Source organism: Hakea prostrata, chromosome 3 (assembly GCF_041222555.1).
Source record: "Hakea prostrata isolate BN-2017 chromosome 3, UWA_Hpros_2, whole genome shotgun sequence".
Lineage (NCBI taxonomy): Eukaryota > Viridiplantae > Streptophyta > Magnoliopsida > Proteales > Proteaceae > Hakea > Hakea prostrata.
In genome coordinates this window covers 5,947,384-5,959,705 of record NC_142602.1, presented here as the reverse complement: position 1 = coordinate 5,959,705, position 12,322 = coordinate 5,947,384, and the positions used below count along the sequence as shown (strand labels likewise).

The following is a 12,322-nucleotide window of genomic DNA, read 5'->3' as shown; positions in this document are numbered from 1 at the left end:
CTATGGTTAATTAAAAACAGAAGGGATTTGTTGAGACGAAGTCAGGGTCATCCCATCTCGACCTAATTCAATCATGACCAAGGAACGAAGTTTCGATAATTTCGCCCGGTTCGCTGGATATGGCGAAATTTCGCCGATTTTTCGGCGAGATTTCGCTGCCATTTAAAAACTTTATTAAAAAAACACTGTAGTTTGAAAAGACATGCCTGCAAATCTGCAATTTTCAGTTTCCACTTTAATATAAAAGCAAAATGTCAATGCATTGGTGCGAGTATCTAGGTAAGGTAAATGTAAAATTTAAAAAGGAGATAGAAGTAACATAAAATATTCTACAAAAAGTACAAAACATAACATCAATCAACCATCAGTGTAAAAGCAAATAAGTAATAATAAATAACATTCAAATCAAAACCCTTTACCTTTTTAACTCTCTCTCACGGTCTCACCCTTCGTCCTTAACTCCTTCGTCCCTAACTCCTTCGTCCCTAACCGTCTGCAACTCTGCTAAATATTTTTTCTCAAAACAGCAAGTTTTCTCTCTCTCTCTCTCTCCTTTTCTCTTTCTCACAAATGGTTGCTGCAAGCCTGTGAACATGGTGACGCCGTCGGAGACCACGGTCGGCAGCGAAATTGAGTGTTTATCGCCGAAACAGCGAAAAATAACAGAAAACGGCGAGATATCGCCGAGAAATCGGCGATATCTCGTCGATCTCGTTTCGCCCCCTGGTTTCGGTTCGCCAGGGGGCGAAATCACCGAATTTCGGCGAAAAATAGTTCCATGATCATGACAACCAAGAAAAGATTGAATTTGACTTGACTCTTCAGGATTTAAGATCAAAGACAAGAATTTCAAAGTTTGAATTAAGATCATCGTAAGTATTTGACTTAACTAAGAACATTTAAGTCTAGGATTGGACATCTATGAAACAAGCATAATCATAATTGTCTTACAGAATATGATAAGGAATGAAAAGACTGTTAGTTTGTTTTATGTGATAAAAGCAAGTTAAACGTTTCCTACAATTTGAATTATGATACGATTGTGGAGTTTATCCTCCTCTCGAAGTTTTCCTTCCTTGGTGAAACCCTAAGTTTTGATTACTAAAGTGCCAATTTCATCTTTCCTTAGAACCAACCATATGGTTGGTTGTTCTAGTTTAAAAAACGTATGGTTCAGGTTTTTTCACCAAAAAATTCTTCTTAACTAAATAACATTTCACTTGAAAAGAGCAAGTTCTGAAGGATTTTTATTTTTTGTTTTCCAAATCCAGTTTTCTCTAAATCCCTTTTTTTTTGGGACTCTAAATCCCTTCTTGTCTATATTTAGATGACTAATAATTTTCAAAGAAATTGGAGTTTTTCAATTAGAAAATTTCATAATTCATAGCCAATGACAAAAATTTGCCCTTTTCTGTCTGTTGGTAATAGAATATATAACTTTTTCTTTGTATAAATTCAAACACCCACCACCTTCTCCATGGATCAAAACTCAAGTTATTTATATGATCAAAGCTCACCACTCTCTATTTCAATTCCATCATGACACACCTCATCCTGCTCCTTGGACTTCTTATTATAGAATACATCAGCGTAAGTGAAATGATGCTTTGTCATTATTTATTCATTCGACTTGCTTCTTGCTTGATTATCTTTTTATCTCTTGTATTAAGTTGTTATTTTTTCGAATGAAATTGTAGGGTTCACAAGCTGAAAATACATTTTCACAATATTGGAGAAAGAATATTGGTCATTCATCTGGTCCACACTGGTTGATTGCAAAGACTTCTCCATTGAGCCCCCATCAAGTTTCAGTATTTATGAAGCTTATGGAGAAAAATGAATTGACTTATCATCTCCATAAGTTTTGTGAGCAAGCTAATATTGCTTGTTCTACAAATGCGTTGGTAAAAAATACAATGAATGATACAACCCTGCCACCAATAGCTGAGTGGATTCTTGCCAAACTAAAATATGAGCTTCCAAATGAAACACCCCTTTCAATTGCAAGCCAAGGTGGATTGCCGTACTTCCGAAAGTCAATGGTGACAAAGGGAAGTCTCATAGCTATTCCTGATTTAAGAGATCCAATGTCATATAGATCATTCCTGCCGCAATCTCTAGCTTCAAAGATCCCATTTTCCTTTGCTCGTATCAAGGAGTTGAAGAAGTTTTTCAGTGTGGTGGATACATCAAAGATGAATGAGTATATTCAAGACACTCTAAGAGTATGTGAGAAGAGCCCCATTCGAGGTGAATTGGTTACTTGTGCAAATTCTGCAGAGGATCTCATTGACTTTGTTGTCAATAAATTAGGACGCTATGTGCATATATGGAGTACTGAGAGTATTGAAGGCTCCTATGAGAATGTCACAATTGGAGTCGTGAAACTCATTTATGGGAACTTCTCTGAACCCCCAGCATTATGTCATAGCCAACCATTTCCATTTCAAGTTTATTATTGTCATGTTCTACCAAAAGTAAAAGTATACTCAGTTGAAATACACGCTCAAAGAAAAGTGAATCATGCAATCATGGCATGTCACCATGACACATCAACATGGGATCCAAACCATCTTGCTTTCAAGCTATTGGGTTTTGGTCCAGGACTAATTGAAGTTTGTCATTGGATAAATGAAAACGGAATGGTCTGGACAAAAATACTCTAAGTTGAACCATGTTTAAAGACTTGAATTATATTCCAGGCCTTGTTATTTTTATGGGTGTTGCATGCTATTTCTTATTGTTGTTTGAAGGATAATTAATGACCTGATCATCCCTCTTATTATCTAGCTTTCATGTCTACACAATTGCAATGAAGTTGCTATAAACGAGTCCAATCAAATAAGAGTGAATTTGCGGAGGCAAAAGCACAAGCTACCTCTTTTTTGTTATTCTTATGTCTTATTATTATTATTTTTTTTGGAAAAAATGAGACTTTATATTAATAGAAATAAATAAAATACATACAATAAAACAGGATTAGGTTATAAAGAACTTACGACCATGCCGCTCTTCGACAACATATTGAGAGAATTGAGCAGGCAAAGAGAGAGGATCTAACATATTAGGTTATTTTTATGTTTTATTATTTACCTTTCATGTTTCATCATAACTCTTTCAATTATTCTGCCCACTTAATTGGATCTGATCATTTATAAGTTTTACTGAAGCTATAATGCAATTAAGTAGGGGCTTTTTGATATCAATTCTTATTTTCATTTTTTTTTAAATATATATATTTAATATTAATTTAAAATCTTACAGAATCCCCCGTCAAAATCTATTATAACACACTTCTTATCGACTTTGGATTTTATGTCCGGAATTCATTCTACTAATTTTTGGGCATGTGACTTAAAATCCAAACACAAATTGAGGCAAAATAGTATACACTAAAAAAGAATTTCAGCCATTTGATGGGGTGTGGGGACACATGTCACACACCTATTAAAGAAATGAATGGTACATTTCTCACCATTTCGTACATAAATTTCCATCGTTTGGTATTCCCTACAATGCGCGTTCCAGAGGACACAAATCCGCTACTTTCCTATTTCTCAGGTAGCTTTCCTGATTACACGGACCACCAATTTCCCATTCCTCCTGGGATATGATTACGCCTTCAAACGCACACCTTCCTCTGTAACTAAGAAATGCTCTTTTTTTTCTCACCGGCCAATCCTTCAGGCGCCACGATTCAAACTGTACATATCTGGTTTGTTGAAGAGCTAAACGCTTCCATTGAAAAAGACAGAAAAATTTGAAGCTTGGGCGTCAAGGTGCATTTTATCTCTTTCTCACTAATTTGTTTTCCTTCAGTTCAGTTAAGAAGGTTGGAGTTTTGCATTTCTTTTTCTGGTGGAAGACATAGAAGTGTTGTAGTCCGTAGACCACAATGAAAAGTTGAAACTTCATTGGGGCTTAAGTGAATCATGTCTAGAGTCAAATACAATTCCCATCTTTTAGGGTTCGATTGCAACATAAAATATTTATTGGGAAATTAGTATTGTTCATCAATTTTAGTCATGAACTTGTTTTCCATTATTGATCTTTCAATGAAATGCCTATAGTCGTCTATCTATATTTTCTAATAATTTTGTAATGTAAATTCATTTCTAGGTTTTCAACTACATCAAGGTGATATTAAGAGTCAGTAGTCATTTTGGCTCACATTGGATAGAAATGGTTGGTGTTCGGATTTCCTAGTTTCTACAACATTTTCTCAAATGGGTCTGCATCAATTCCAAATGTGGTAGAGTTGATACGCTGCCTGACCTAGACCACCAAATTACTAATAAGAGAAAAGAAAATTTGCAAATATGGATGCTTTGAAAGCATTCATGAATGAGACAGATATCTGGAAGGTCTTTTCACAGTCTTCTACAACCTGTTTCCTACATGGTTTTTTAGCTTCTTCACATGTAATTTTTCTATTGGTGTTATCTATATCTTGGGCTTGCAAGAGACGTATGGTACCTCCTATTGAAAGTTCAAGACCAATGCTGAAGATTACATTCTTATTCTATTGGTCAATGGGTTTGTCTTTTGTTGACCTTCTCTTATGTGTGTTAAACTACTTCTCTGGATATAGACATGGATGGACAGAGCCAACGGTATTTGCCCAATTGGATTTTTCAAGCAGAACACTCACTTGGTTTGTGATTTCAGCTTACTTGAACATCCAATTTTCTCATTCAAGTGAGCCCAAGTTCCCTCTTCATCTGAGGATTTGGTGGGCCTTCTATTTCATAATATCTTTTTTATATCTTATTATACATTTTGGTTTGTATTGGAAATATTCTTCATTGTCATTCATGACATGGTTCTTTGATGCTATATCCATTACTGCTGGTTCGATCATTTGTTATGTTGGATCGTTTAGCAAGGGACGAGAAGATGATGATATGTTGAAGCCTCTTTTGAGAGATAGTCCTAATCAAAACAATATTGGTGATAATAGACAAGGATCAAGTGTCGGGGGAGATGGTGTAACTCCTTATGCAAATGCTAGTTTTTTAAGTATATTTACATTCTCTTGGCTGAACTCTCTGCTTGCACTTGGGTATAGTAAAACATTGGATCTTGAAGATATTCCTCAACTTGCCACTGGTGATAGAGCTGATGCAGTATTTGCTATTTTTAGAAATGAACTCGAACCAAATAACAAGGGCAACGAAAATGGTGGTCAGATAAGCATACTCAAGCTGGTCAAGGCATTGGCTATCTCAACATGGAAAGACATTATATGGACGACTCTATTATCTATTGTATGCACATTGGCTTCTTATGTTGGACCTTATCTTATTGATGCCTTTGTTCAATACCTCAATAGCGATCACCAACTAAATTACAAAGGTTACAAGCTTGTGACTATTTTTTTTCTTTCAAAGCTTATAAAGTGCTTCTCAGAGAGGCACTTGTTCTTTCAGTTGCGAAAGATGTCAATCAGAATCCGTGCTGCCTTATCTGCAATGATTTATAAGAAGGGTCTTAGACTTTCAAGCCAAGCAAAACAGGAACACAGTAGTGGTGAGAACATTAATTTGATAAGTGTTGATGTTGAGAGGATTTCCCTTTTTAGTTGGTATTTGCATGATATATGGAGGGTCCCTGCTCAAGTTATTCTAGCATTATTGATCTTATACAAGAGCCTTAAACTTGCTTCTTTCGTAGCATTTTTTGCCACACTACTTTTGATGTTGGCAAATATTCCACTGGCAAAACTACAAGAGAAATTTCAAGGGGAACTGATGGATTCAAAAGATCGAAGGATGAAGGTCACATCTGAGGCTTTGAGGAATATGAGGATTCTAAAGCTGCAATGTTGGGAGATAAAGTTCTTAGCTAGGATAATTGAGCTTAGAAAATTTGAAGTGAAATGGATAAAAAAGTTACTTTATATATCAGCTATGACTGCATTTGTTTACTTCTCTGCTCCTATGTTTGTATCCATGGTTACTTTTGGATTTTGTGTGTTTGTGGGAATCTCGCTAGAGTCAGGAAAGATTTTATCTGCACTTGCTACATTTGAGGTATTGCAAGCACCTGGTTTATAATCTTCCGACCTAATCTCCATGGTAGTGCAAACTAAAGTTTCTCTCTATCGGATAGTTTCCTTTCTCTGTCTTGATGATATTCAACCAAATATAGTACATGACCTTCCAAGTGACATTTCTGAGGTTGCAATTGAGATAGTTAATGGAAATTTCTCATGGGATCCTCATTCCAAAAGTTTCACGTTAAAGGATCTTAATTTTCGAGTGTACCGTGGTATGAGAATAGCTGTTTGTGGATCTACAGGGTCAGGAAAGTCAACCCTACTTTCTTGCATACTAGGGGAAGTGTCGAAGATTTCTGGAGCCATTAAGTTGAATGGAACGAAAGCTTATGCTGCACAATCACCTTGGATACAAAGTGGTAAGATAGTAGACAATATATTGTTTGGTAAAGAAATGGATGAGAAAAAATACGAGATGATCCTTGAAGCATGTTCGTTGAAGAAAGACCTAGAATTGTTTGCTTTTGGAGACCAAACTATTATAGGTGATAGGGGGATCAACTTGAGTGGTGGACAGAAACAAAGAATCCAGATTGCACGTGCTTTGTACCATGATGCTGATATTTATTTGCTTGATGATCCTTTTAGTGCTGTAGATGCTCACACTGGAGCTCATCTATTTAAGGTAACTATTCTTTGAATTCTATTTCCTAAACTTTCCTATATACAATAAACATCCCATAGTTTCATTCACAAGTAACTAAATATAATTTAAAAACAAAATGATTTTGAAGGAATGGAAGCATGGTTTTTTGGAAAAGAAAAAACATACATAAGCATGATATTAAGGTGATGCAAGTTTTTGCATGGCACTTTTTGGTTTGATGTTACTTATGGCAATAGGAAATGAATAATATTAATGAATACATCTCTTTGGTCATTTTAAATAATCAAAATTTCTTTTCAAGAACCTAAATGTAAAAGAATTTACATTGTTTGTGACAGGAATGTTTGCAAGGAATTTTGGCATCAAAAACAGTAATTTATGTTACCCATCAAGTAGAGTTTTTGCTTTCTGCTGATCTTATCTTGGTGAGTATTTACTATCTTTCTCTTGAACTTCAATTCCCTCAACTTGGTTTTGTAATGATCATTTTTTCTCTCTTATTTGGTAGGTTATGAGAGATGGAAGGATTACTCAAATAGGAAAATATAAAGAAATTCTTAGTTCCGGTACTGACTTGATGGAGTTAGTGGGTGCACATAAGAAAGCTTTGGATGGCCTTAATTATGTCAATTGTGAGGAAGCTTTGGATAAGTTAACTAATGGCAAGGAACATGATAATATTATACTTAGTGAGAACTCCATTCAAAATGATGATGAAAGAGAACCCTTAAACTACAAAACAGAAAAGTTGGTTGAGCTAAAGGGACAACTTGTCCAAGAAGAAGAAAGAGAAAAGGGTGGAGTTGCCCGTCTAGTTTACTGGAAATATATTACTGCTATAGATAAAGGGGTTTTTGTACCGTTTATATTATTGGTACAAATTTTCTTTCAAATTTTCCAAATAGGTGGGAACTATTGGATGGTGGTGTCTACTCCTATTTCAGAAGATATAAAACCTCATATTAGCGGATTTACTCTAATATTTGTTTATGTTACTTTGTTCGTTGGAAGCTCTATTTGTGTATTCATAAGGTCCATGCTTATTATAACTGGTGGATACAAGACGGCTACTCTTCTTTTCAATAAAATGCACTTGTGCATTTTTCGTGCCCCCATTTCATTTTTTGATTCTACTCCAAGTGGAAGGATTCTCAATCGGGTAAGTAAACATGTTTGCTTAATTTCAGAGTCCAAATGATCTTATTAATTACCATAATAGTATAGTTTTATTAAATACTCTCTTTTTTAATCAGGCATCCGTAGATCAAAGTGCAGTTGATACCTCTATTCCTCGTCAATTTGAAGACCTTATTATCTCAGTTGTAGAGTTCTTTGGCGTTGCTATAGTAATGTCACAAGTTGCATTGAAAATGCTAATTGTTGTTATTCCAATGAGTGTAACATGTCTTTGGTACCAGGTAATTCTATCTCATTTTCATTTTTTTTTTTGTTAAAAGTTCAAATCAATTTTCACCTTACATTCTTAGTGATCACAAGTGATATACACAAGTTGATTCAAGCATGTTTTTGATAAGTAAATTTTGATTTATGCACCAAAATTAACTTACTGATGATCTAATCTTGATATTTTTTGTCCCCAACTATATTGAACATATATAATTGTAGCAATACTAGGAATGATGAGATAAGAAATGGTCATATTAGAGTTGGTCTAGGAATAGCTCCAATAAGTGATAAGCTACAAGAAAGTCATTTGAGGCGGCGCCGGCCACATTTAATGGAGGCCTATAAATGTCCCTATATGGAGAAGTGATATATTCCAGATTGAAGGAATTAGAAGAGTTAGGGGCAGATAACCTTAAGAGAAGTGGTGAGAAAAGATATGTATAGCTTAGGCCTTGTATCTAGCATGACCTCAAATAGAGTGGATTCAATGCAGAGTTGGTAGAGTGGTAAGATCCATACTTTTCAGTGGAGAGGTCATGGGTTCGACCCTTACGGACGACAAGCATCCCCCTGAGGATGTAATCAAGGTGCAAGCTGGCCCGGATGAACCTCATATACCAAAAAAAATAAAAATAGAGTGGATTGGAAGGCAAAAATCCATGTAGCCAACCCCATTTAATTAGGACAAGGTTTGATGATGATGAATTATAGTTAACATATAGTAAGAAATTCATTCTTCAATCACTAATAATCATTAAAATAATGCAAAGAAATAGTAATTTGCCAAGAACCAAATCAAAGTTACTCCTAAAGCAACATGTTTGTCCTTTTTAATGTGCATAAAATATTTTTAATATATTGGGTTGAAAGAAATATGCCTTAATGATTTTGTTGGTTACTTTATCAATTGTCATCAATTGTAGCTCATACACAAAATAAGAAAATTAATACTTTAAGTTAATAAAAATAAAATACTCAACTAGCTAGTTTTCATTTTTGCACTAGATGCATAATAATTCTATTAATTTTGTGAAAATAAGTTGGTATATTATCATAAAAATTGGTAAACTATTTTAAATTAGTTTCCATTCAATTTATAAATAATTCTTAATAATTCCATTGTAAATCCTAAGTGTAGTAATCCAACAATTTTAGGTTTGAAAGTTACAGAGTTAAACTCTCAACCAAAAAATTGATTAATTGTCATATCAAAATTAAAGATTAGATATATGGTGATTCGGACAATCCATATTAATTTGAGCTTAAATAGATTAATTGTCATATTGAGAATAATTGGTAACGAAAAGAAACGTATCTAGGTGGATCATCCAATCAGTAAGGCAACAATATTAGTAGTTGTTGATAAATTCAATTGGATATTTTTCTTCTTCTGTCTTTATTTCTTGTATTACTTTTCTACTTAACATTCTTATATGTTTGTCTCTCTTTCTTAACTAGAGCATGCGGTATGACAAGTATGCAAAAATATCACCTTTAAATTAGGATTTAACCCCATATTTTTCAATTCACCATTAACAAAATTTAGATTTAACAATAAATTGGATATGGGAACATACAGTTATCAATTGATTTGAAATTTAATGAAATAAGGGAATTAAGGAGAACGCAAATTCTAGATATATTGGAGTGAACTTTTTATCTAAGAATTTGTGATGAACATTTTTAGATAGTCAATATTAAAGGAATGTATGTAACTTGATCATAAAAATTGAAAATATTAACAATTCAAATTATATTCAAATATTTAACCAATTTCATTCATGATATTGTTTTCGTTGTATATCAGCTATCAAAATGTATATGCATCTCACGTTAAGAAATCTCTCATCAGAAATTTATTTTATTTTATTTTCTCACTAAATGTATATTTATCATATTGTTTTACATTGTATCTAATTTTCCCTTTTTTTTTCTTTTGTGTTGCGAATTTTGTTTTGAAGCAATACTACATATCTGCAGCACGAGAATTGTCACGATTGTATGGAATATGTCAATCTCCAATTATACAACATTTTTCAGAATCTAGTTTAGGTTCAAGTACTATTAGATGCTTTGATCAAGAAGAGAGGTTTATGGATACAAACCTCAAGTTGATAGATGAATATTCTCGACCCAGATTTCATTTCTCTGGTGCAATGGAGTGGTTGTGCTTTCGCATGGATATGCTAACATCTATCACATATGCTATCTTTTTGGTTTTCTTCATCTCAATTCCAAATGGGGTACTAAAACCTGGTAAAGAATTGAATTTGAGATATGATAAATTCATCCCTTAGTGAAATCATGATTGGTTGCTCAATTTTTTCTTTTGTAGTAGCGTTGATATCATCGATGCAAGTTGCAATCTTGACTGAACCTCTCAAAACACATCGCTTGAGTTAACTTTGCCTCTCCAATGTATTTTGAGCAGTCCGGTCCAAATTGCAACCTAAGCGGATGATATTTGTATGACTATGAATAAGGACTCCATGAAAACATGATTTTGAAACTTTTCCCACTCTCTTTTGAAGGTGTTGTTGGTTTAGCAGTGACATATGGACTTGTTTTCAGCTTACAAGGGGTTGTATGGGATATCAGCACTCTTGACAATAGAATGATCTCTGTTGAAAGAATATTGCAATATACATGCATTCCTAGTGAACCTAGTTTGCTGATAGAAGAAAATAGGCCTAGTTGTAAATGGCCATCACAAGGAAAAATTGACATTGTTGATTTGCAGGTAATACTAGTTCTTTTTTCCCAAGTTTTTATCTCTTACTAAATTCCTCATTTTTTGGAGTAGACTTCAATGTCCTCAAGAGGAGAAATTTTCTGTATACTATTAAACTATGCTAAGCTTGATCATCATTTGATTACTTAAATATCCGTAGGTCCAATATGCTCCACACCTTCCTATTGTTTTGCGAGACATCACATGTACATTTCCTGGAGGCAAGAAGATTGGAATTGTTGGGCGAACAGGAAGTGGGAAATCAACTCTCGCACATGTTCTCTTTCGCATGCTTGAACCAACTTCTGGTCAGATTTGTATTGATGATATCAATATTTCTCATATTGGCATACATGACTTGCGATCAAGATTGAGCATTATCCCACAAGATCCAACAATGTTTGAAGGTAGTATTAGAAGCAATCTTGATCCACTCGAAGAGTACACAGATGAACAAATTTGGGAGGTTTGTTTTCTTTCACTTAATTAATCTTTAACCAATCAAGATAAGATAAACATATCTTCTGTCTTCTACTTTAGTAAAAGGTGAAAAATAATTGGCTCTTGCTTCTACTTAAATTATTGTGTGAGTTTGACTTGAGAAACTCTCTCAGTTGGGACTACAAACTTCACTTTTTCATTGCATATTTTAGATTTTCACTTGGTGCCCTCTTCTCATTAAATTGACATGCATTTTTTTTGTTTAAGGCTTTAGACAAATGTCAGCTTGGTGATAAAGTTAGAGAGAATGAAGGAAAGCTCAATTCTTTAGGTTTGATTTCTCCTCATATTTATTATTATCATTATGCAAAAGTGCACAAGCCTTTTAAGTTCTTATTATATGATATATTTAACTTATACTATGCAACCCAACTACCTAAATTCTTAATTTCTTTTCCATATAAATTAGATGTGAATAACTAATAAGAGATTTTCATATGGTGGTTGTCACAGTAGTTGAGAATGGGGAGAATTGGAGTATGGGTGAGAGGCAACTAGTCTGTTTGGGTCGAGTGCTACTCAAAAAGAGTAAAGTGCTAATACTTGATGAAGCTACTGCATCAGTTGATACTGCCACAGATTATTTGATTCAAGAAACACTTAAACAACACTTCTCAAGTTCTACTGTTATCCTAATTGCACATAGGATAACATCAATTCTTGATGTTGATATGGTCCTACTACTTGATAATGGTTAGTAGTTACTTGCATTGAGTACATTAATATATCTATTATCTTTTTTATGGTACTTGCTTACTCATATAATCATCTGTTCTTGTCTTAAGCAGGCCTTGTATTGGAATATGATTCCCCAGCCAAATTGTTAGATAACAAGTCCTCAGCATTTACAAAGCTTGTAAAGGAGTATACTCAAAGATGTTCCTAATTTTAAAGGTTCATGGGTGAGTTTTGAAAGCTCAGATGCCCCCCCCCCCCCCCCCCAAAGAAATGTAATGTGGGAGAACACATTAGAATGCATTCTGGCTTTCTGGTAGAGAATTTGAGAAAGCAAAAAAAA

At 34.2% G+C, this 12,322-nt stretch overlaps 1 protein-coding gene and 1 pseudogene across 1 annotated transcript; both read left to right on the top strand.

Annotated features, from left to right (window-relative positions):
* The first annotated feature begins 3,504 nt into the window (after positions 1 to 3,504).
* On the top strand, positions 3,505 to 12,190 carry LOC149020350 (ABC transporter C family member 3-like). Its single transcript, XM_089148457.1, has 11 exons — positions 3,505 to 3,779; positions 4,120 to 6,683; positions 7,004 to 7,090; positions 7,174 to 7,824; positions 7,919 to 8,083; positions 10,034 to 10,328; positions 10,604 to 10,812; positions 10,964 to 11,269; positions 11,512 to 11,575; positions 11,758 to 11,997; positions 12,093 to 12,190. The coding sequence occupies exons 2-11, from the start codon at positions 6,075 to 6,077 to the stop codon at positions 12,188 to 12,190; spliced, it is 2,724 nt and encodes a 907-aa protein (XP_089004583.1). The 5' UTR covers positions 3,505 to 3,779; positions 4,120 to 6,074.
* LOC149020351 (ABC transporter C family member 3 pseudogene) lies at positions 4,815 to 6,056 on the top strand (annotated as a pseudogene).
* Positions 12,191 to 12,322: the final 132 nt, after the last annotated feature.